Source organism: Antechinus flavipes, chromosome 6, assembly GCF_016432865.1.
Source record: "Antechinus flavipes isolate AdamAnt ecotype Samford, QLD, Australia chromosome 6, AdamAnt_v2, whole genome shotgun sequence".
Classification (NCBI taxonomy): Eukaryota; Metazoa; Chordata; class Mammalia; order Dasyuromorphia; family Dasyuridae; genus Antechinus; species Antechinus flavipes.
Window position 1 is genome coordinate 36,517,108 of NC_067403.1, and position 27,332 is coordinate 36,544,439.

Genomic DNA, 27,332 nt, shown 5'->3' on the forward strand with positions numbered 1-27,332 from the left:
ATATTTACATAATATAATTTATTCAGCCATTCCCCAATTTAGCTGTACCTCTTTTGTTTTCAATTCCTTATCAAAATAAAAAGAACTCTCTTAAATGTTTTTATGCAATGGATCCTTTTCTTCTTCTTGTTCTTAAATCACTTAGGGAGTAGAGGTCTACTAGTGCCAGTTCATATTATTCTTAAACATGGCAATAGCCATAGCATAGGTGGTTGTATGCAATTCCTCAAGTGTTTTTATAGCGTCTTCAGATATTGTGAGAGAATGCATTCTTTCATGATGGTTACAGCAAAGTCAGCTTTTCTGAATTAAAATGTTTTGGAATGGTTAGTCTGATTGCTGGATTCATGCTGAGGAAGTCACAAAGAGTTTTTTGAAATTCTAGTCTAAGTGTGCTCATTCTCCTTTTAAAAATAATTTGAGACATCAGTGTTGTTTGTTTGTTTTTCCATCTGATTCATTTTTAGATAGAATTTCTAAAGTTGCATGAGAAGTAATGGGTTTTCCTGGCTAGAAAGCTGGCTTTATGAGTCAAGAAGACTTGGGATTGAATATATCTTCTGACCTGATAATGAAAAGAAAGTGTTAATCTATACTGGTACAAGTTTGCTCATCCCAGAATTTCCAATAAGAAAGAAATCAGAGGCTCAATCTTCCAGTCACTTTTTTATTTGAAATTCAGTGAAAAGATTTCAATAATTTTAGTTTCTAAGATTGCCTAAAAATCTGGAGCTTTTTAACTTTTCCTTCCTAAGAATTTAGTAATTCCTCAATTTCTCTTATTTCATTTAACCCAGACTCATGGGTGAAGTTAATTCTTATAAATAACCTGTATTCATCACTGCATTATTGTATAGTTTAGGTACTACCAATAACACCAGTATGAAGCCCTTGTTTGCAATTCTGTAATGACACAATAGCAGCACAAAATTGCTTCAGTCCATTTCGTGTGCATTTGTGGTCAGTGCCACCTATGCTTGAACACTATCAGCAGGTAAGGTATTCACATTTCTTACTTGTACCAGTGTATCCTATTTCTTGTAGTACCAGAGTATGAAGGAGTTTCATTTGCTCTGTTGACCTCCATGTCTACCTGATCACTACAACAGCTACAAACACCATTAGCAAGGAAATAATATATTGAAAAAGCTAATTCTTTTTGACTCTTAGGAGTAGCTGCCTCTCAGTAACAACACTACTGACTTGATCAATGCTTTTCTCAGGATTACTGACAGGTCTTTCCAGCATTGCCTGGCTCAGGTTATACGTCACCTTGGCAAGCACTGTCCTACCTTGTTTTTATCCCCATGTCTTCATGCAAAGGCTCAAACAATGGGGTAGAAGTTATCAGTAGCACTATTAGTAGTAATAGTGGTATTAGCAGTATGTTTTTTTTCCCCCTCATCTGTTTGGATAGGTTACAAGTAGAAACAGTGCTGAGACAAGCTGCTATCCTTGAATTGGTCTTTTATAAGAATAATGATATGGCTTTGCTTAGACAGATAATTGCTTTATATCACTGAATAAAAGTGTGAGATACAAGTTCGGCGAAGGCATCTTTCAGACAACTTCAGCAGCATATACAATGTCAGTGATGATACATGTGTCCCCATATGATACTGAAATGACTTACTAGGTTATTCATTTTTTAAAAACTTTTCATTTCACATAATATAATGGTTATATCAAGATTATAAATATTTAAGATGAATTTTTAAAAATCATTCTTAAATTTTTATGGATCAATGTTATTTTGGTATAACAATTTTGTCTTTTACGATGTTTCTAGGATAGTTTTTTTTTTTTAATTTCAAGCATTCTTTGGATGTCTGTATTATAATAAAACTATTTATTTTCTGATGATTTGTGAGGGATAGATATCAAAGCTCTAGAGTACAACTCTGGCATTAGCTGCTAAATTTCTTCAACTTGCAATATTATGGATCTTTCTCTTATTTACAGTTGTGATGACAGGTCTTATTACAATCAAACCTCTTTTTTTTGTAAATAAAAATACACAATTGGGCCATTTCTTTAATGCTTCTGTGGTGATATATTGAATTCATGTGGATATCATTCATAGAGGTCTTTTGATTCCATTCTTAGATCTTAGTCATTTCATAGGTTAACTTCATTTCAGTTAATTAACAAACCCAATGGCACATATCTAATGTCATAGTTTACTAGTGCTCTGTGAAATACAGAGAGGTCCACTAGACAGACTTACGTGAATTGATCCATAGTGAAGTGAATAGAACCAAAGAATACTGAACACAGTAATAGCAATAGTGTTCCATAAAGAATGGTCAATGACTTATTCTCAATAATATAGTGATCCAAGAGAATCCCAAAGAATTATCAATGAAGCAAACTATATGTGTCCAGAAAAAAGTGATACTAACTAAATATAGACTGAAGTATGCTATTAATCACTTTCTTTCTTTTTTCCTTTTATTTGAGTCTTCTTGTATAAAATATGGATATGTTTTACATAAATGCACATATATGACATATATCTCATTGTTTATCATATCAGAAAGTGGAGGGAAAAGGAAAGGGAAAGAGAGAATTTGGAACTTAAACATTAAAATAAAAATGTCCTAAAATAAAATGCAGGTCTATTTGCAGTCCACAGAAATATTTTTTTACCTATATCATATGCTCTGAGAATACATATTGATCATTTTCTTTCTTTTTGAATAGTAACTGTCAGTCTTTCTGTAGCAGTGATAAAATAAGAGAACCTGGTGTTTTATTAAAATTATTTGGGTTTCTACTGTAATTGTTGTAAGTTTATATATATATGCAAGTTTAAGTTTATATAAGTTATAAGTTTACTTGAATCAAATTCATCTGCCATTTACTAAATATCTACTATGTACAAGATGTTGCAGGAGGAAGTGGAGAACCCCAACTTTCAGGATATTACATTCTAAGCAAGAAAAGAATATATTCTCTAACTGGGGGACCACCTGTGCAAAAGTGAAGAGAGAGAAATTAGGTGGTTATATTCAGAGAATGGCAAGTATTCCACTTTGATATGTACGAGTTTATAGTTCTTTCCACAAACTATCTGTCTCAATGTTTTTAATTGTTAGATGCTAATTCCAACAATATTAGGCAAAGTTTTCACAAATGTACAGGATTAAATTTTGAAAATTAACAATCAAAATAGAACTTCAATCAATTAAATACTTATACATTCAAAGACATTGATAATCAATCAAAATAGAACACAAGTAATATTACTAAGGAACTTTCCAAAGTATCTAGGAAACTTTTTTGCTTTTTATAAAACCACACATTTAACCATCCTGGATCACATTGCTTCTTTTTTGCATGAAACTGCATATACAACCATTGTTACTATAAAGGCATTTAATACAGAAATACCAATTGTACTCACCAAGGGCTCAGCCATTACAACCTCAATTTTCTTTTCAGCTTGAACAGCAAATTCTGCGAAGAGACTCTTGATGACATATTCCCCGGGTTTGACATCTGGGTCAATAGTAATGTTGGACATGACGATATTCTTTTTATCCACAGTGGAATGAAAGGTGGGTGAAGCTCGGAATTTATTTACACTGCTGGCTGGCACTGAGGCTGTGAGAGAGAAAGATAGAGAGGAGAGAGGAGGTGAGAGGGATGAGGGAGAAGTGGGGGAGACAGAGACAGAAAGAGGGAGAGACAGAGGCGAGGGGAGGAGAAAGAGAGAAAGGAAAAAGAGAGAGGGAATGGGAATAGAGAGAAAGAGAGAGACAAAGAGAAATAATTTAATAGTCCTCTGAAATTGTCAAAATTCTTAATCATACCAAAAGTTGATAATTCTGATGTAATATCACTCAGAATTAAAACCAAATTTTACATGTTGATTGCATATAAGGTAGGCAGTAGGTTTCAAAAGTTTTTTTTTTTTTTTTTTTTTTAACACTTAATAAACTTATGACTAAAGTCAAAGTATAAGGAATTCCTGCCATAATTTTAATTTTCTCAGTATTTCAATCTCTTAAAACTTGTTAAATCAACAAGGAAACATTAAAAGACTTTCAATAGGATAACTTGAAAAGACATATAAATATCTGCTGCCCATGACTTGACAAAGTCTTATCTCTATTTACATAGCATTCAGTTTTGTAGGAATTTGGGGTTGTTCTTTCCACTTATCTTGCTGCTCTTGTGAGTACTGTTTTCCTGGCCTTGCTTAACTGGATTTGTATCTGTTCACAAAAGTTTTCCCATCCTTCTATAAATTCTGCATAGTTGTTATTTCTCACAGTGCTATGGTATTCCACTAATTATGTGCCACAATTTTTCTTGTCATTCCCAAAATAATGAGCATCTATTCTGTTTCCACTTTTTAGCTAATACAAAAAATGCTTCTCTAATTTTGTTGCTTTAATTACTTTTTCTTGTCTTTGACTTCCTTAGGGTATATGTCTAGGTAAAAATGTATGAATATTTTAGTCACTTTTTAAGCTTAATTTTATATTGCTTTCTAGGATAACTGGACTAATCCTTAGACCCAACAGCATACATACAACAGTATATCTATTCTCCTATTATCTTACCAACATTGATTATTCTCTTTTATGATCTTTGTCAATTTGATGGGCTGAAGTGAAACCCAAGATTCAATAAAGAGGAAGCAAAGATGTTTAAGTTTAAAAAGGAATAATGAAATGAAACATGTCCTTGAAGAATGCAGGAATGAACTAATTCCCTTTCCCAAACATTATGTAAACACTGACTACAAATACAAAACAAGATACTATACCAGGTACTTGAAACATGAATTCTTTTGGAATTTGTGGGAGGAAAAATTCAATCTTGAACTTCTACAACTTCCTATTCTTTAATTGTTCTAATAACCTGTGTTCTCCCTACTTTTGTGGGTACCATAGTGGCAAAGGCAGAAGCAAAGCTGATGTACAAGAAAAACTTGCAGGAAAAATGTGGGTAATGTAATGACTATGCCATGGCCAAGGTCAAACTCAGGGCAATTCCTAAAGACTCAAGATGTTCCTGGGGGAGGAAGAAGAGTATAGATCTTGACTGTGGATGGAAGTAGATAAAGAAAACACACATAGACATTGACACACTTAATGTTCATAGTAGCCAAACCAATAAGAAATTAAAGTAAATGTAACAAACATCTCCTTTTAAGTAAAAGGTCTAAATTCTTTCACAAAAAAATTCTGTATCCCCTCCCATATACTATATACATACTCCTGTATTACCAAAAAGGGATTTATGGAAGAAACCTAGAAAACCTGAAAGATGAAGACAGTGATTGTTTTTACAAATTTATAATGTGTTAGGTGCTGCATAATCATGAATGATTAACATTTCAATGAGCATAGAAGACAGACTTAGAGGATTGGCAACAGCTGATAAAAGTAAAATAAATTTGGGGATATACTGGGGGGAGGGAGGAGGAAAGAATAGTATTTGTTCAACTAATATATAAGAAAAGATGTAATAAGTGAGAGAGAGAGAGAGAGAGAAGGAAATGCTATGATAGACAGCTGAGGAATAATTTTTATCACAGTTGAAATTAAGTGGAATAGGAGGAAAGAATGTGATATGGTTAGGAAAGGAGGAGAAAGTAAACTTTCTAGAATAGAGGGCCTTTCAGAGAAATGCAAGTTTAAGTGGAGTCCATTCTAGGCAATGACATATTTTGAATACAAGCTTTAAAAGGGGGTAGGGGGGTGGGGAGGAGAGAAAAAGGTCTAGAATAAGGAATGACGAGTTATGACAATATGGAACACAGAATGCACATTCCATATGAGATAGGAGAATGGGGAGACACAATGGGTGGGGGTCCCTGAATGGCAGAATGAGAGTTTCTATTTTATATCTTAAGCAATAGCTAGAGAGACAGAAACTAAATTTAAATAAGAGGATTTGATTTTCTTGCCCCAGGACTTCAATGATTTTGGAGAAGAGAGTAGAGCTGATTGATGGCTTTGTACAAGTGCCTCACTTAAAGTGAATGCACAGGGAAGTCAAGAGATTACCCTCCTTATATCCCAGATCTTCTTGGAGAAGGAATGGCAAACACCACACATCACGCAACAGGCAGACTTGAATGGGAATTCTCATTTGCTTTTAGTAATGGTCCTGAGTTTCTGCCTCCTCTTCTATAAAAACAGGGGATTGGACTAAAAAAAAAATAAAATAAAAAAGGGACTAAAGTCCCTACCAACCCAAAAGGATCTCGTAATCCCCTACATTCTTTGAGTTGAGAAGTAACGAGATACTGATGGTAAATTACCTGGGCAACAGAATCACGGTTTGACTAAAGATAAGTTCAGGGGAAAAATACTCATATAGTATGTAATGGAAAAAAAGACAAAGTCCTGAACCTTCATGTTTTTGATGGCAGTGGGAAGGAAAGAATAAATCTGAAAATTAATAGTCAGATTTGGTAGCTATTTAGATGTGAAGGATAATGGTGGGGAAAGAGTCAAAGATTGCTTTCAGCCTATTAATCTGAATGAGAGCAGATAGTGATACCATCAACAGAAAATGAGAATTTAAGAGAAGAAATAATCTTGATAAGAAAGATGAGTTCAAGTTTGAACATGCTGATTTTGAAAAGCCAGTGAAAATAGGTGAAGGGATAGAGAGAAGGAAAAAATCTGAAACTAAATTTGTTTTTTTTAAAGTCAGTGAAATATATTATTGAAGATATCTAAAAGTCAAGTAGGAATACAGGACTAACTATCTGGGCTATATCTGGGCTGAGGAGTCATTTGCAAAGAGACAACATTAAAATTTATTTAAATGGTTTAAAAATCCAAAATAAAGACAAAGGCCAGAATAGGCCTCTTTTACTTCCGGCCCCTCACTGAAATAGCTTCAAACTGAATTTCTCACTAAAAAATAATTTTAATTATCTAATATCTATAATTCAATTTATAACGGAGAACAGCATCATCAGATAGCCATTCAAGTACTAAACATGAAGGGCAAAAAATAGAGATCCTTATCTCTATGGGAAAAATCACTTGTCCTATTCTTAACTTATCAAATTAAATCAGTAATTAGATATTTTTGGCACTTACAAATATCACAATATATTTTATAAATTAAAGTCTCCCAAACTTCAAAATGTAAAACAAATATTAGTTTTGCAAACCCCAAGAAATATAGTAAATTCTCAATTACAACTATGTAACAAAAACTGTAGCCATTAAAAACAGAAAAATTCCAGTTTCCTTGGTCACACTGCACATTATTCATTTTAAACAATGCTCTGGTTATATTCAGTTTCATGATCTAATACTGTGTACTCCTTCCATGTGGGAAATCTATGAGCAAACGTCCCTCTTGAACACCAGGAAGTTCTTATAAAACAGAAATGTTTTTACTTGCTTGGAATTTTTTTTTGGGGGGTGTAATATATTATTTAACTAAATAATCTCAAGGAATCATAAAACAACATGAAAAGAAGAGTCTTGAAGGCATGAGATGAGAGTCCTTCCCAGAGGCAGAACATTGAATAAATTGCCCCCCACACCTCTCCTCTCTCTCTTACACACACACACACACACACACACACACACACACACTTTTTTTCTCTCTCTCTCTCTCCCCCATTAAAATAATTTTTCAGATTTTTACTATCTTTATCCTAAATTTTAAGGTACAGAAATCCTTGAAAATGAGAATGATTATTCTTAAAATTTGTCCCCTCTAATTTAGATTTCACAAAGTGATTAAAATTTTATCAAATCCAACTTTTGCATGTTTTCTGGATAACAAACAATTTTTGGAGGGGAATAAACAATCTGTCTTTGCAGAAAAAAATAAAATCACTGCTTAAAGAAAAGTGACAAAATATTTCTTATCAAAATGCATCATATATAAACTTTTCATAATTAACCCCTCAAAATATAGAAACCTTTATGTTGCTAAAATATTATAGTAAGTAGAAGGAATCAGAGTAACAACTATAAAAGTTTCAATATAATGAATGTCATTTTAATAGGTTAGTTCAGTTTAATAATTTAAACTTTAATAGTCTAACTGGAATTATTGTCAAGGTAAGGAGGTCCTTCATTGTTAACTAGCATATGCTACAATAAACAGATCACTGAATCTGGGTTTAAATTCTGGCTCTGCTTATTTTCTTTGATGCCTAATCATTTTCCCCTCTTTAGTCCTTAATTTTCTGAATGATAAAATGGTTCTTAGAGTAGACATTGTCTGAAATATCTTTCACCTCTAAATCTATAACAAACTCTACTTAAGTAGAATAGTTTTGATTTACTTGGAGAAGTTATATTTACTTCACAGTTATCAGAAGATGCTTCTTCTAGTGAAACAAATACAGTACAGATATTCTGATGCTACACTCTTCTACATTTGGTTTAAAGAATTATCTAATGCTCTATGTTAAAGAAGTACCCAAATAATAGTACTGCTGAATATCTAAAACTATTCTCAAATTGTTGTAAAAAAAATTTAATAAGATCGTAATAGTGACCACAGAGAGTCCTTTAATTTTTCTTTTCATTTTGCATAATAATGTCATAGCTCAACTTATATAACATATTAATATTAGCAAATTTCTTTGCTCAAAAAAGTCTTGTTATTTAATCATTTCAGTAATATCTGACCCTTTGTGACCCCATGCAGGGTTTTCTTGGAGTACTGAAGTGGTTTTGCCATTTCCTTCTCCAGCTCATTTTACAAGTGAGGAAACTGAGGCAAACAGGTTTAGGTGACTTGTCCAGGGTCACACAGCTAATAAATGACTGGGCCAGATTTGAACTCAGATTCACCAAGATGAGTCTTCCTGACTCTAGGTCCAGCACATTACTAGCCTGCAAGCCTCAAGCCCACAAGAAGTATCCCAGTAGCTAATGAGAGTGTTATTGACAAGTTGAGGAAACCTAGATTAAATGACTTGTCCAAGGTCAAACAAGAATTTGAAGTTCACATCAAGTATATAAGTCTTTAGCAAAAATTGGCAAAATACTCTGAATCAAAGAAAACCCTGATGACTGAGCTGGGATGCCAATTAAAACCCATTAAACATCTTAAGTTTTCAAAATGGAAAGATGAAAATTTTGCTACTCTGGTATCATAAAGACCCTGAGAGGATGGTGCAATGAAAAGGACAATGAGTTCGGAGCTGCCTCAGTTCTGCTAACACCTACCTGGGCTACCCTAATGTAAAATAAAGAGTCCATCCAAATCATTTTTAAAATACCTTCCACTGCACACACTACTAGCATATAATCTGTCGATGAGATCACCAAGTTGAGGAATATAGAGTAAGACAGTGGTCAAGGTCAGAACACTGAAAACCTACATTTAAAAGACGACTGTATACTAAGCAGAAATGAAATAATAACATGACAAGAGAGAACATAAAAACTCAAGTTCCTCAGGAAGGAATAGCAAACATCAAAGTGAAAAGAAAATGGTCCTTGAAAGTTATAAGGAAAAAGACTTTGCTCATGACATCATAAAGGAAATCATTCTTGTGAACATATAGCAAGTTTCAAATTCATTCCTAAATCAGGATTTTTATTATTCTTTGTCATAATTTACATGTTACAGAAAATCAATATACTGCATAATAAGCATTTGCTATAGTATATTATGATAAAGGGGATGAAAAGTTCAATGAATTAATAAAGTATCCAGGGAATAGTAAAATGAGAGATTTTTAGAGCTGGTAAGTCCCTTAAAGGTCATCTATTTCAAATGTCTCATGTTGGAAGCTATAAATGATGTTTTTGGATAGGTAAACCTGAAGAACAACTTACTCAAGTAACTGTAGTCAGTATTTTGTAATCCTACAAGTATTAAGTTTGTGTCATTAATACTCAATTAAGATACACAGGCAACAGAGTAATTTCTAAAATGTTATTAAAACCTTTACCTAACTTCCAAAAATTAGGCAGTAATCCTGTCTTCTAGCAATTAACTTTATTCATGGAAACTCAAGCTTCAATTGTCTGTATAATCACCTATGCAAAAATTTCTACTTAAAACATATTGTGGTAATTTGTCCCAGTTCCAGTTACATGAGCACTGCCTTCAGAAGAGTCTGAGGGCTAAACAACAAAAAAAATTGGCCAGACTGAATTTTAATAGGTAGTAAAATTAAACTCCTCATTTGTTCTTTGGAAAACTGTTTTTAAATGATGTATTTGTCCTATTGCCAATTATTCTTATTTAAAACACTTTCTAAATGTAGAAGTCCTATGATATCTTTTGGCATTTTGCCAACTTTTTTTCTACTAAAGGTTCACCAGTACAAAAACTACATATTTCTGAAACAGGCAAAAGAACAATCATTTTGTAAAAAGTCTAATTAAATCATCAAGCTAGACTGCCTGTGAAATTACTCTTCCTCTTCTACTATTTAACCACTGGTCTTGTTCCCTTTTGGTACTCTCCAGAACCTCACATGAGGTTTGCCTAAATGTATTCCCACTTTGCCTGTACCATTCATTCAGTACTATATTTATGTAACTAGTCACAGATGTCCTTGAGAACTGTCCCTAAGAGAGATTTTGTGATGTCTAAAATTTTTTGCTAATGACACAAATGACTGGAAAATGATGGTTAAAGGATGGAAAAAATCCATTTTTTTGTGGTTACTATGCAAATGTCCTATGACAATAGGTAGCCATTATTTTCATCTATCTTCTAGAAATATAATTTTTTCTATCTTAAATAGGTATAAGCTACTCTTTAAACCTTGGTAGTTTTATAGTGAATTATTTTCTCAAAATCCTTTCTTGGTTGATTCTATAAATTAAGTTCCATTTTTATCAGCCAAGAAATTCAAATTGAGGACTTTAGGTTAAGTATCCTCTTTATTTTTGGTTCTACCTGGTTCTCAAATTTTTTTTTTGTAGAAGAGATATCACTCAATTCACAACAAAATAATTTCTACTAATCTTGTTCTAGGAAAGGAGAAGTAGGAGAGGGATTATATCCTTGGGCTGCACATTATTAAAAGCCTAATTGTTCAAAAAGGGTGCCAGACTTCAAGCAAAATTTCTCATGAAGGTGCCAAATGTACAGTAGAAATATCCAAAGGCCAAATTCCCCTATCGTAAGGATTCTTATTTGCTTTAAAAAGAAAAATTATTTAACACAGACCCCTTCTGGAGTCTGGTAATGGTTAGATGGGCCTCTTCTCAAAACAATGTTTTATTTTGTTTTTAATTGATAGAACTGTTAAATTTCAGTTAGAATTTTGTGAATTTTTTTTCCATCTATGTTCAAAGACTAAAACCTAACAATGGACCCCAAATTAATACCCTTACTCTTAAGGGTTTTCTGTAAATGCAAATACCAACCATCTGGCTTGGGGTTTTTTTCTCACCTCTCAAATATTATGGCTTACTGCCTTCTTAGTTCTTCAACTAATTTTCTTGATTGACATAGGTCAAAAATAAAAATCTCAGGATGAATCCATCCTATTCCTTATTTTTCACCTCTAATCAGTCCTTAATATCAAACACATCTTTTCCAATACCATCTTTTTGTATCAGAGACAGTGTGGTACAATTTGAAGAACACTGGATTAGGAGTCATAAGACTTGGGGCCCAAGCTTTGTGAAGTTCCAACAACAGAACCACAGCCAAACTCAGTTCGCTGAATCCTTGTTTCTTCACTTATTAATAAGTAAAGGAAGAAGCAACATGGTGTACTGCATGCAGAGCTTGCCTTAAAAGCAGGGATGTTGCCTCTGATGAGACTAGTTCTCGTGGATGACAGTGTAGTTGCTGTTGTTTAGCTGTTTTGGTCACATAGGACCCTCTGAGATCCCATTGGGGAGTTTTCTTGGCAGAGATCTTGAAGAAGTTTTTGCCATTTTCTTCTTCAGCTCATTTTACAGATGAGGGAACTGAGGCAGAGGTGGGACTTGCCCAGGATCACACAACTAGGAAATGGATTTGGACTCAGGTCATTGGCAAAGCAACTAGGGACCCAGGAGCAATTCACACCAATGAGATCCCATGTCCAGTCCCTTCTCCTATCCCAAAATTCACAGGAATATACCTTTTTGTTCTGTCAACCTCACAGTGCTATTGTGAAAATAAAAGTGATATATGTGTGTGTGTGTGTGTGTGTGTGTGTGTGTGTGCGCGCGCGCGTGTGTGTGAAAACACATGGAAAACTACAGTATTATATAAAATATTAAAATATTATTCTCATCAATATGATATCAACCTCTGATCTCATTCATCTAGGTACTCTTCTCTAACAAAAAAGACACCATTTTTACTTTCCCTCTTACTTTTAGTGACAAAACGCGTAAGAAAGGCTAAATCTGGTCTTCTCTGAACTATATAGATTCTGAATCTTAAATTCTTTGTTTATAAAAACTAGGCACTAAGATCACAGGGTCATATGATTTAAACCTAGAAGGGAACTTAAAACAATTGTGTAGAGAGTATGATGTAGTAGGCATAAGTATAATATTTTCATTTCCCTACTAATTCTAAAGGAAAAAGGGAATGGGAGTAGCACTGAGTATAAAAAAAGTAAGTCTACTTACTCCCTATTCATTTTTCCTTGTTACATGATAGGAATAGGATATACTGAGCAGGTGACTTAGAGGTGAGAAGACCAGATACTCATAATATATATAAGCCTATGAGAAATTCACTCCTAACCACAGTATCATTAACTGAGTGAGAAAATCAACCACGAAGCACACATTAATTAACCGTCTTCTATGTGTAGAGGTATCTTGCTAAATTCAGATAACACAAAACCCCAAACTAAAAGAATCCTTAATTTCAAAAACCTTGTATTCTATGGGGAGGGTATTGGGAACCAAGTTTACAAGAAAGCAAATACAAGATATATATTGAATGAATGAATAAAGTAAGTGGGGTCACCAACAACTTGGAGAAGCAGAAGCCACTTGAAGGAGGGGAAATAAGCTTAACCTTGAAGGGAGTCAGTGGTGCTCTAATAGATAATGGTGAAGAAAGAGCATTTCATACATAGGAAACATGAAGACAAGACGTATTTAAAGACATAAGATTTAGCAACTGATTAGATATTCATGGTTAGGGAGAAGAAAGAATAGCTGATAACTACATTATGAACCTGGGGAACTCACTGGAAGAATCATAGTGTCCCCAATTGACATAGGTTCCATAAGATCATTTGGTGGAATGAGTTGAGAGGTGTGATAGTTTTATAAACTGTTAAAGGTTTTTAAAAATGCATTATTGCTATATATAATTTACATTTCTATACTCATACACATATATAATTAACTATGTAATTTTTTTAAATCCCAAAGAAAATTCGCAAGTTCTCTGTGCAAATCTATAATTTCTTCTGAAGCAGGCCAAGAAATCAGAAAAACCTTATTTGAAAACAAGAGATAATGATGGTGGAGAGGGAAAATAGGTAGATCTCTAGGGGAGATAAAATAATAAAGAGGGGATGCCTAGGAATTTAGAATAATTCCCAAGATACTTTCCAAGAGGCTCCTCTTACCCACATCTTTCTTTCCTAAACAACTTTAAATTTCCTGTATCTATATACCATCCTGTCCCTTACTTCACTCCAACAGGAGCCTTAATCCTGGGCTATCAAAATGAATCCAGTAAGCTCATAGCTTAGAAGTCGTTGGACCCATTATACATACCAAGAGGAATAAGGAAGACTGAACTTCAGTTCATATACTTAAACCTAAAAAAGAGGAGAGCCAGATTTCTCCATATGCTCCACCTAATGTGACTATTTACTAGGAAGATGGTTTGTTTGTTTGAGTTTTTTTTTTTTTTTAAATTTTCGTAAAATAGTTAACGGAATACATATCAATATGTATAATGGGCTTCATCTGACTAAAAGTGTGTTAAGACTCCCTAGGCAGCCTAATGGGATTGAGAGATAATATTAGTGAATTTTCATGCCTAAAACTATGTCATAGCAAGAGTTTAGTGTTTTATGTTAGGTATATAATACTGTCTGAGTTTCAGGATTTCTTGTATGTTGTTTTTCTTCTTTACATGGTTTAGTCAAATGATATTTAGATAGAATTGCTACGTTTTGGGGGGGGGTCTGGATTTTTTTTCCCTAAGTGATTAATATAAAGGGAAAACTGTTGATTTTGAAGTGAGAGGAGTTGAGTTCTGGATCCTAGATCTACTACTTAATGTCTGGGCAACCTTGGCAAGTAAAAGCCTTTGAGGGGAGGGTTTGTGACATATCTCTAAGTGTAGCACTTCTAACCTCTCAAGACCTCACTTCCTGTATTTGCAAAATGAAGATGCTAATTAAATCACCTCTAATGTTCCTTCCCACTTCTTTTAAGCTGTAATACTGTAATGTGGATATGTGTGTGACTTGTTATTTTACAAGAGAACATAAACTTTATAAGAAGAGCGGGGACTCTTTGTTTTAGTGCATGGATTCTCAAAAGCCTAGAAAAGTCCCCCACACACAGTAGGTGCGTAATAAGTGTTTGCTGAATTGAGAATAATCACTGTATTATCCACCAGGCAGTGACCAATTCTAAAATGCATCATGAAAAAGATAGATTCCACTATAGCAGCTCTACTGGGTTTCTCTTCATCGAAAACATTTCATAAAATGCTATCAATGTTTAAACAAGAGACAGTATAAGATAGTGGGCCCACAGCAAGGCTTGGAGTTGGAAAGAACTGGGTATAAATTTTATCTCTGATTCTTACTAATTAAATAACACTGGGCATTTCATTTACTATGTGCTTCACAGGTCTCCCTTTGCATTAAATCAGAAAAAAGTTGAGTTCTAGTAAAAGTTCTCTATGTTGACAAAAACAACAACATATAAACTTCTGTATGTATTCTCTCTTAATTCATTCTTTTCTGACATAAAAAGATTGTTTAATATCCAAAAGCCTTTCCCAAATTTTTCACAAAAATCAGAAGCACAACATACAAATTTAGTTTGTCCATGCCCAGTGTGTCTAATGTTAAGATCTGGGTGGGGAGGGTGAGATGAGCTAGTTATTATTTTTTTTAACTTGTGGGAAGTTAACTTTTTTTTAAACACAGTTACAAAGTCACAACATTAACTGGACAAATTAAAATGTTAACAGGAGATATATGTAGCTGTTCAAGATTCTTTGTGACCTAATTTAACATTGCAGATATAGAAGCCTGACATAAGAGCACTGAATCTTTCCTTCATTTTCAATTCTAGTGAAGTGAACCAATCACTTAAATGGCAACATCCTCACTACACAGCTGGTTTAACAGAATGTTCCTGACTCAATTTTAAAAAGGAATAATGTCTAAAACTGTTGGCACAGAGACAACATCCTGAATCTAGGCCATATGAATGTCACTTCATTGTTGTTACTAAAAGAAATAAGCTCAACTATAATCAAACCTTAGCCAGCACTGCATCAACTTTCTGCCAGCTAAGCAAGGCCTTAAAACTAGAATTACATGGCTCTAAGAGTTCAACATAAAAAGTAACATTTACCATTAGCACAAAGCATTCAAAAGTATTTTTGTAAACCTAACTAAAATTAACAGAAAATATGGGACATATTATGAGTAAAAGCACCATGAAAATACCTAATTCTATTTTATTTGGGGAGTGAACAGAAGCATATCTCAAAATGTGCAACTTCTCAAAGGATTAAATTTGTGTTGACTGTTTACAATTTAAGAACAAATATATGAATAAATCAAATTTTCAATAAGGTCTGCTCAGATAAGTTAGAAACTCTGAAATATCCTACTGTCATTAAAGTATCATTCTATGCATTACAGTTTCAGTTATAGATCCCATTATATTTTAAATTTTATTTAAAATGAATTTATACTTTATATTAACAAATTTATATTCAAAAAAGTTTTTTTAGATAAGATAATGAAGTATTTAGTCCCTTTACTATTAAAAACATACTGAAGAATATGCAAGCAGAGCTGTATCTAGTAAGTTTTTGCTCCATGGGCAGACAGCAAAAAAGACACTGAGAAGTTCACTTGACTTAAAGCTCCATGGGCAAAAAAGCTCCCAGAAATTCCTGTTTTAATCAATCATGTTATGTTTACATTGCATATTTACAATATTGTATATTGTTCATATACTACTAAGTTATAGAAGTACTCCAAAGATGCCAGTGTCCTCTAAATGTCCTCTCTTTGGAAAAGACAAAATCATTCCTCAATAGTTACAGTTTGATTAGACAACCTCTCAAGCCCCTTCTACCTGTAGGGCGGAACTCTGGTGAAAAAGGTCAAGTGCCTTGCTCAGGGTCTCACAGTGATTCTAACTGGAAGGAAAGAGCAAATTCTTGGAATCAGAGCAATATTAATAGTATTGAGAAGCTTATTGGTGTCCTGGAAAGGGTCAGATAGCCTGTACTCTTAGAAACACCATGAGCTAGCTAGCTAACCTCCTTATGCCTCAGTTTCCCCACCTTTAAGATGAAGGTGCTGGGCTTCCATCTCAACTTCTTGTTTCTATAAATCCCGTTCTCCAACTATACAAGTGCTACCCATCTTTTAAGAATCAGTTTAAATCTCAATCTTCAAAGTTTTTTTCTTGCTAATTCTATTTCACTGGGGAAAATGAAGCCATCAGTCAATAGTCTCTTTACTATATTCTATCTATTATATGACACACAGGTATCCTATCTTTCACCGAGGAAGTGACCCGTCCTCCTTGATTAAGGTCCCCTCAATTCTTTCCCCTCCCATCTTTTCCACAAGCCTCCTTCCTCTCTGATTATATCCCCTCTCTCTCCTCTCTAATCTAGTGCCCAAGCCTATCCCACAATACAAAAACTGTCCCTTACCCACCTTTAGTCTTTGCCTTTGGGCTTACCCCTTTCACTAAAACTCACTATTTAACTGCTTTACCTATCATCTCATGCTAAACTGATTAATCTTGAGGACTCTGGCTTCCGGGCTCCCCACCTTGACTGAACAATCTCTCTCTCTCTTTCTCCAAAGTTAGAGGTTCCCTCTTAACTGCTAAATCCAGTTAAATTTTCGCTCTCTTTGGCCTCTCTTCATTTAGCTTCTGACCACTATTGACAATCCCACTATCACCTGCATCATGCAGGTTTTCATCTCCTTTGCCTTCAGTTAACATGGCTCCCTGGAATCATGTTACCCTATTCCATGTGCCAGGCGCTGTGTTCCCATAAGACACAAAGGTGAGCAAGCAAAATAATCTCAAGCTCTGTCTTCTATACATCTACTTTATTTATCTTTATTTACCTCTATAGCCAGGTCCCCAAAGAAGCCTCACTCTGTATTAGATAAGCTCTTTTAGAGGCAGGACTATAATTTTTTGTCTTTCTATCCTCCAAGTAAAAGTAGAGTATATGGATTGGAATAGGCACTTAATGTCTATATTTAACATTTCAATCCAGAGAATTATTTCTACTCTGAGATCATGTGCCCATACCCTAAATGTCTTAATCTAGAGCTGCCTAGTAGTTCTATATTTATTTAATTTATCAAGCTTTTTGAAGGAAAAATTCCATGTTTCACATTTCTTTCTCTCTCACAATGCATTATACAAGGTTTGTCATTCTACAAAGGGTAAGCTACTTATTCAATGTTTATTTCAAAATATTTACTCCTTAGAAATACTGAAAATTGTAATTGGTTTGGAATTTAAAAGATATCAAATGTTTATTTACAAATAAAAAATTGCAATTAAATGGAGAAAAGGGGAAACATCAGAAAAGGTAATGTTCACTTATTTTACAGGAAAAATAAAATCTGGTCATTGGTCTGTTGGCTATTATAAAAAGTTTATAATTAATTATCTTTCTTTCAACATTACCTGAAAACCTAAAAGAGCTAATTTGCTTTTAGGAAGTGAACAATTAGAAAGTAAAAAAATTGGAACACAAGGTTTTGCAAGGGTCAATGTTGAAAAATTATCCATGCATGTTGTGAAAATAAAAAGAAAAAAAATTTTAAATAATAATAATTAGAAAGTGGATACATAAACATGTTTAAGTACAAAAGAGACTCCCAAAATAAATTATTATAATTTGCTACCTAAAATAAAAGACTCTAAGTAAGGTCTATCACAATCTGTTATGACTCACTTATTTTCAAAATGTTAAATAAACTGAGACTTGGAAGTAGCATAAATTAATATATAACGATGCATAATATAGTGTTAGACTTGAAATTAAGAAGCTATGAATTCAGATCCTGCCTCAGATCTGAGGGATCCTTAATCTTCCCAGTTTGCTCAGCCATAGAATAGGGATAACTTCTCACAGGGATGCTTTAAGGATCAACTGAGATACTGAATGTCAAATGCTCTGTAAACTTTAAAGAGCTATATAAATTGTTGCTATTATTATGTTATGGATGTTTTCAATAATCTTATAGAAAGTAAATAATACATTTAGGAATATTCAAACAATCATAAAACAAAAAAGAGAAAATAAAATATCTACATAAAAGAATTGTGATAAGAATGAATCTGTGGTTTCACTGGTGTAAAGCAACATGTTACCTTACGTTTACCATGGCCTGATCTCCAATGTATATCATTGACCAAAAGGCAAGACAGGAAAATGTATTGCATTTCCCTATTAATAGCCAGTCATCAAATTTGTCTCCTTCATAATTACAACCTGGATTTGAACTCACATTTTCCTGCCTCCAAGCTCAGTGCTCTATCTGCTCAACCATCTAACTCTCTCTGAGTTAGTTTCTCAGAATGTGTAGACATGTGTAGACAGATATCATTATTTTGTTTCCTGCAAAACTGCTACTTATCTTCCACACTTCCCTATGATGGTCAAAGTCACCACCATGACTTAAAGTACTCAGGTCCACAACTTTGAGGTCATTTTCACCTCCTCCCTTCTACCCACCCAATATTCAAACAGCTGCAACATTGTATAGATTTCATTGCTACAAGGCCTCTCACATCCTTTCCCCTTTTCTCTCTTCATAGAGCATTAAACACCCTAGTGCTTGCTGGGACTACTCTAATAGCCTTCTGCTTGGTCTCTCTGGCTCAGGTCTTTTCTCCTTTCCCATTCTCCACAAAGATGCCAAAAGAATTTTCCTAAATTGCAAGTATGACCATGTCACCTCCCTTCCCAAAGTTTTCAGTGGCTTCCTTCTGATTATAGAATGAAATATTTCATCTTCATTTAAGGCTTTTACATTTTCTATTTGTGCTTAATAATTAGTATGACAGCAATTACACACACACACACACACACACACACACACACACACACACACACACACTGTAAGTAATTACAAACCTATCAAGTGTATGCTGAAAAAATTTTTTCCTTACTGGGATTTCCTGACATGTTTGGAAATCACCAGTAACAACAACTCCCTAGGAGGACATCTTCTCCATTGATAGATATCTTCTGCCCCGCAATTTTAGTTTTTGAAGGTTGCCCATCAAGGTAAGAGGCTATGTGACATGCTCAGGGTCAGCTGTCCAGTATGTGCTGGAAAGAAAACAACCATGCTAACTTGCATCCCTTATATACTGAGCTCCTTGAAAGTAGACTGGGTTTGGTTTTTGGTTTTTTCCCTATCTTTGTATCCCCTCCCAGTTTAGCATTTTAGCAGGCATTTAGTAAGTGCTTTCTTAACTTGATTTGACCTGACTCTTATTTCTGCACTGAATGTAAAAATAAAATTCAAAATCATTTTTAAATACTGTGGAGGATAAGTTTACTTTCATAAAATGTGGGTCCCATTTCAATGTATCTTCTAAAAAGAAAGTTAACAGTCTTTGAATGAAAATATTTGGTCAAGAAGTTTCTCCACTTTTCTTAACATTTCTATCAATTTTAATTTAATGTTCTCATTATGGACTGATATAGTTTTAAAAAAAAAAGTCTGAGGAAACTAAAGTCATTCTTAATTACCTCTTGAAACTTTCTCTGAACTAAACCAATACTGGGTAATAATCAGTATGACAACCATCATATGAAAAATAGAGGAATAGGTCAAAGATTTACAAAATGGTGTTTTCAAAATATCCCCAATAAATATGTAAGTAGAACTCCTCAGAATACCGAATAAGCTTTAATTAAACTGACAATATGGGGAGTTTAGGATTTTTCCCATGTGAGCATTTGATCTTTTATATTATTTGTTTATAATACAAAGCTGCTCTAAAGAAACAGATTGGCCCCAAGTTAAACTAAAGAGGGAAATCCATTTTAAATTCAATAATATTCCATTTATTAACCCAGTCACATGCTGCTTAGTTGGAAGTGAAGAGAACAGGGTTCTCACTTGAGCTCTCTGCCACTGAGTGACCTTGGAAAAGTCATTTAATATTTTTATACCTCCATTTTCTCCATGCAAAGTAGATATTAATAATATTAACCTCTATCTACTTCAAAAGGATGTACGGAGTATTCCAGAAATAAATAAATAACCCTAGAAATAACTTTTGAGTACATGTAAAGTACCCGAGAGGAAAAGCTCTATTTGAAGGTATTAGCATAAATACTAAGCAAAAATACAGTTAATCAAGATCTCTGAAACACCCATAATTGATTAATCTAAGAACAAGATAGTCATTTAAGTGATATTGCCTTTATTGAATTAAATGAAAAGTATAGTTTTATTCATAAAAATAAATCTATCTTAAATCTGCCATCCATAGCTAGACGATATTTTCTACCTTATGAAATGGAAGAAAAAAGTTATGGTTATTATAATAATTATTCAATTCCTGCACATAACTGATTTTATTTCTAAAGAACATTTAGTGCTGACCGAACTATGGAATAGTACCAGTATCAGATAACTCTGCAGAGACCCATTGGGTCTGTTACCTTTTTTTAAATCTCCTTTGCTTTTGGCCCAAGCTTACAAAGAACTTTGCCAGAAAGAAAGTAATTAAAAGGCACCTCTTTTTAAATAAAAGAAACTTAACTTTTCACATACTGAAGGTCTCCTCTCTAAGACAGCATGTAGCTATATAAGAAGACCAGAATGTGTTTTCCATAATATATCAAGTTTCAATAATATTCCTCATGAAAAAAAATGATCACTTTTTTCACCAGCTTTTATTCCAAATTTGTTGGTTTATATCATTAGCATGCAAAAAATAGTAATGATGGCACCAAAACATCAATCTCAGTAAGAAGCACATATACTTACAGCTACTGCTCCAAGACTTTAACAGGGACTTTATGCTAATTTCAAAAAACACAGAATCTTGTAGGCTCAACATTATGTCTCAGTCAGCTCCAGCAGCAGCAGCAGCAGCAGCAATAGATTTGTTGGTCTGGCTTGTCAAATTGTTAGTCCCTTCTTTGCTCACAGGCAGCAGAGTTTTGGCCCACAGTCTCGCTGCTTCATTACCATGCAGTCTCTGAATGACGCACAAGTATAGTAGAAACACTGCTGAATGCAGATGACTATCCAGGAAGAATAAAAGCTTACAACTTTATGATAAGTGCCCTGAAGGACATCCTCACCTTTACTTATGCAGAGACATAAACTGCAGAGACTGGCTTCTATTGGCTATTTTGTTAGTAGTTGGAAGAAGCAGTTTCTGAAGTGCCTTTCAGAAGAGTCCCCGTAGTTAGTAAACATAACAGGGTGGAGTTCTGCCCTGCCAACTTCAACTAATTTCAGATCGAATTGCTTAAGAATAAAAATGAATTAGCAACTGGCACGAGATTTTCAAGCAGGTCTCCTCCTCAGACAGTTGGGCAAAACAGTGGCATTTGATTCCACACAGATCCCAGTTTAGAAAAGCTATTCCTCTGGCTGGTCTTTAGTAGGACATTCCTTCCACAGCTCCACAGACCGGTCAAGAAGCACTGACTTCTCAGCATGCTTGTGATGATGCAGAGTACGTCATCTCACTAAATCCACTAAAGATAATGCTGGCTAATGGAATGAGAAGATGATGTAATGAACATGGATGCTCTCAGCTTCTCTCGGCTCTCTACAACTGCTCAGCTCAGTGCAAAGTTTTTTCCTGTCTCTTGTAACTTAATGTCTTGGATGTCTCCTTTACTAACTGCAATACAAACTCAGAAATATATAACTATTACAACTTTAAAAGATAGTTCTCTTTATATAATAAATTACAACTTTAAAAGATAGTTACTTTACTCAAAATGATTTTTAAAAAAACTTTTATTTGAAATATCAAGTAATAACTAATCACTATTCAATTTAAAAGACTTTAAAGGTTCTCTGTGTAAAAAGATAAGCCTGATTCTGCCCTTTCACTGGACTAGACACTATAAAAGAGAAGTAAAAAAGAGAATCTTTGTTTACGTGAAATTTTATTGCTCAGAAAAAAAAGATGTTCATTTTCATTGCCTTTTACAAATGGCTTTCCTTATGCCTGACAACATTACTCCACACACATACAAAAAAGTTCAAGTCATTACCCAGCTATGAATCCCAGTAAAAGTTCAACATCCAACAAAGAAGGAAGAGATAGTATGTTGGATTTGGTATGAGGGAGGCACAGGTCATTTAAATGACATATCCAGACCAGACATGTAGTACGTTAAGTGAAGCCAAACTTAAACTCAAGGTCCTTATTGACTTTATCCGCTATTCGTTCCCTTTTAGTGCCTTACTACTAATGTTTAAGATCTTTCCCAAAAATAAAGCTATAATTCTTTAGTTGTATTTCTGCTCTACATTAACTACATGGAGCTTCCCTTTAGTCAAAAGGGAAACAGCAGACTAAGGAGAAAGAAAAAAATATATTTCAAGAATCTTTAATAAAGATTTGGTATCTCAAAATATCAATAACAGAAATATCTAAGACCAAAAGTTATACTTCAAAAGAGAAGCAAAGAATATGACATGCACACACAGTTCTCAATCAATTAAATACTGCTAGTAATCTCATAAAGGAATGTTCCAATGACTAATAAGAGACATGAAACAACTCTGATACCCAATAAACTTGCAGACAAATTAAAAGATAAGACCAGTCAATGTTGGAAGGTTGAGAAAACAGAGACATTGTTGGTAGAGCTGTGGATTGGTAAAACCATTCTGGAAAGCAATGTGAATATAAACAAATAAACCAAGTAAACTGCTCATGCTCTAAAACTGATTCAGAGATTCCACTCCACTGTTAGGCAGACAATCCAAAAAAAGCCATTGCCAAAAGGGGATCCGTACACAAAAAAAAGTTATAGATAACAAAAAATTAGAAACAAAGTAGATGTCCACTAGGAAGTAGATAAACAGACTGTAGTTATAAAATATATAAAAGATTTTTACTGTGCTGTAAGAACAGATAAGTATGATGAATATAAAAAGAGCACAGATTTACATGAACTCTAAGTGAAAGAAAAACAATATACACAGGAAAATAGCATGAGTACATAGCAATGTAAACAGGAAGAAATGATCAAAAAAAAAAAAACCCACCTAAATGTCTTAAAATTGCAAAGAACACGCTGGGCCACAATTAAGAGATAATATAAAGACATTTTCACTTTCTTCCTTTGCTGAAGTCTGGATGGAGAGTGCCACATGTGTAGATCATTGCATATAACATCAGATTTTTTTCTTTGATGTTGATCAGTTTTCCTGAACTTTTTTCCCCTTTTTTTCTCTCTTTGAAGTAAAAAAAAAAAAAAATTATTGTTTAAAAAGACTTAATCAGCACTTTTAAAAAGTATCAATTTGATATAGCATCCATACCCATTGTTTCCATGAGATGGAATTTAAAAAAACCCAAAAAACTGACACTGAAATGACAAACTACATTTTCTAGTTTACTTTAAAACTTACATGCAATGAATGCTTCGTTTATATATATATGATTATCCCCTTTGCAATTCTTCTCAGTCTTTCATCACTTATTCCATAAACTTATTAACAATTACACACACACACACACACAACACAACACAATTTTGGAAGAACCTTCTAGAAAATCAAGTATCACTGTATTCTGAATGTTTTTTAAACTGTTTAGTCATTTTTCAGTCATGACCCCATTTGGAATTTTTCTTGGCAAAGATACTGAAGTGCTTTGTCATTTCCTTCTCCAGTTCACTTTACAGATGAGGAAAATGCAACAATCATGGTTAAGTGACCCACTCAGGGTCACACAGGTACAGCTTAAGTGTCTAAGGCCAAAGTTGAACATAGAGAGATAAATCTTCCTGACTTCAGGCCAGGCACTCTGGCCACTGTACCACCTACCTGCCCATTAATTACCCGTTTTTTGGGTTTTTTTGTTTTTTTTTGGGGGGGGGGGTTTGCTCAGTTTTATATTTTATGATGGACTAACTCTTTTCTCATTCTTCAAAAGGATGCAAAACTGAGAATAAAAATCCAGAGCAGATCCAAGCCCACCAGATCAGGAAATACTTCCCAAAAGCCAGCATTCACTACTATATCCTTTGTATACATGCAAGAGATTCAGAGTAGCTCTTCCTTCCTTCTCCTATAGCTAAAAAGCAAACAGTGTAATAGGTTTAAAAAACCAAACTAACCAGTCAAGTTCAAGGCAATTAACTCCCGAGAAGATAAAGAGTACAAGAGCTACAATTTGCATCCCAACTCTGGGAGGAAAAGAGAAAAGGGAGAGAGGGAAAGAGGAAAATAGAAGGGAAGAGGGAGGGGATTCATCCATGTTAGGATATAGTCTTATTTTTAGTCTGTTAAGATATTCCCAGTTCTCTTAAAAAACAAAAACAAAATTCCCATTCACAGTGAATGGTAGTTGTTTTGGTAGTTGTTTTTTAATATACATTTTAAAAGTTTATAAAATATGGAGCTAGAAAGGGCTTTAAAGGACATCTAGTCAAAATCAGAAATGCAGATCTGGAAGGGATCTCAGGAAAGGATCTAGTCCAGCTGTGAATCATTAATAATTTCATCTACATCCTAATACGGAGGCTTCTGAGATACCTCCAGTGAATGCAGAGGAACCCATGACCTCCTTCTGTGGCCCATTCCTTCCAGGCCTTCCTCAAATTTCAGGTTTTTCCTTCCATCAAGTCCAATTTTGCATTGGCAATTTTTACTCATGACTTTTAGGAATGCCCCCAGGGGGTAGGGGGCAAGCATAGCAAATCTAATCTCAAATCCAAGTCATTGTAGTTCTTTTATTTGTTCAAAGATAGTTATATAGTTATGTAGGCATAACTATAACCTATAACTATGTAGCAGAACTGTAATGCTGGAGAAACTGAGGCAAGATAGAGATTAGAGAGTATTTAATAATTTATAAATGGGAGAGATTTAGTGGGATCAAATGGATCCATGGTTTGGATGAGGGCTGAATGAGACTATTATCTCCAAGAATCCAGTCAACAATGAGAGTTCTCAATGACCTATATACACATGTTCAGACTCAGGGGGTAGACTGAGGCAGGGGTGGAGTTGGTGCTGAGAGCAGGAATGGGATTGATAATCCGGTTCTGACAGAGTAAGGAGAGGTATGGGAGGAGGAACCCTGGAGATGGGGAAAGGCATCTTGATAAGACAGTATCTGACATTCTGGTAGCTTGGGATGGGGAGAGGCATTCTGATATTCTAAAACATAAGATCTTTTATCCTTATCAAGTATTCTGATAAAGAGGGAGGAGAGGTTTTGCAGGACTGAGAAGCAGAGAAACTGAGTCAAGATAATTGGAGAAAATGAGTCAGGACAATAAAAGAGAACTGTGGCATAACAGAAGAGTCTTCTTAAGCATTACCAATTATATTAGATGTAGGATCTGCTTCTGACTTATTTTACATTTAATAAAAATTAGGGTTTGAGATTCTGCTATTATAAAATTTCTCTAAATTTTATCCTCAAGCTTCATTTCCCCAGAATTTCAACTATTTCAAAGAATTTTATGGAAGCCTTTTTTATGTTCTGATAAAGTGACCTCATATTGTGCCCTAAATCAGTAGTCACATAAGAAAATGGCCAATAAAAAGAAAAAAAAAAGGGGGGGGGGGAAGGAGAGCTTAATAAATTTTTGAGAAGCTAGAACTCAGTTTTCCACGTCCTTTAACAGTTAAAATCTCTGGAAGGATTTCCTAACAACTATAATGAGGGTATTTATGCAAACTTTAAAGTTAACAAAATACTTTTAATCCTTATGACAAAATAATGAAGTACACATTACAAATATCATGATCCCCATTATACATGAGGAAACTGAGACTCAAGGGTTATAAGTAGTTTTGTACTTCATAAATGTTCAGGCCTAAGGTTACTGATTTAGAAGGCTATCAGTGCTTCAAACTTTTTAGAGGTATAGTATTGTTAGTAATAGCAAAACATAAATAGAGATGAAGTAAAGGTGTTACATGTGTTTAAACCAGGGTCTCTAAGCCAGGTTTTCTGAGTGCTTTCTCTTGGTTCTCTGAGTGTCTGATCACTCCTCATCATCCTTACCACAGACCCAAAAGTTTTATCCTGGGCATTTTTCCATATATATATACACACTCTCTTTCCATTGATTTTTTTTCAGCACCCAATGTTTGAATTATCATCTTTATTAAAAGATGGATTACAGCTTTGTATAACTTGGACTTAATTCCAGATCACCAACTGCTTACTTAATGGTTACCTTTTTTCAAAACTCCCACAGATTTCCTTTCCCCTAACTCTCATAACTGAAAACCATATTTGACTAAAAAAAAAAAAATTAATGTCATTTGCCAAGAGCTCCCTCTTCTCTGTTGTTGCTCATCTCATAATTTGTCATTATCTCCATGTTCATGCCTATCTCATCTGAAGACAATCTCCTTCTAAGACAAACATACACAATCATTTATCCTATCTTCTCTGTCATCCCAACTCTCACTTACCTTCAATCTTTCAGTCTATTGGTTGTTTCTTTGTAGTCTAAAAATATTCAAAAAACTCATCTATCCTCACTATCCCATATCTCTCCTTCCTTTTGAGCTAAACTCTTTGAAAAGGAGTCCTACAATAACCACCTCCACTTCTTTCCTTTTACTCTCTTCTTAATTTATCATTCAATTGAAATTGTTCAATTGAAAATGACAGCTTCCTTGTCAAATCTAATAGTCCTTTCTCAATCCTTATGCTTGATCTTTGCATCCTGTGTCCCCATTCATAACTATCTTCTCACTTATACTCCCTTCTCTGTAGGCTTTAGTGATACTACTCTCTTATGGTGTTACTCTGCCATCGTGTTTTCTCATACTCAATCTCTTTTGCTTGATCTTCATCAACATCATACCAAGTAAAAAGAGGGGGGGTCTCCCACAAGGCTCTATCCTGGGCCCCTTTTTTCTTCTCTCTCCATACATCTTTTTTGAGGGACAAGGCAATCAGGGTTGTGACTTGCTCAGAGTCACACAGCTAGCCTCAAGTATCTGAAGCCACATTTGACCT

The 27,332-nt window shown here is 34.3% G+C and overlaps 1 protein-coding gene across 1 annotated transcript in view; it reads right to left on the reverse strand.

The window, feature by feature from the left end:
- Positions 1–27,332, reverse strand: part of FRYL (FRY like transcription coactivator) — a 195,019-nt gene that overhangs the window by 148,580 nt on the left and 19,107 nt on the right. The window contains exon 2 of the mRNA XM_051965725.1: positions 3,407–3,606. Within this exon, the coding sequence (XP_051821685.1) occupies positions 3,407–3,606 (200 nt within the window). The remainder of the gene's footprint in view (positions 1–3,406; positions 3,607–27,332) is intronic.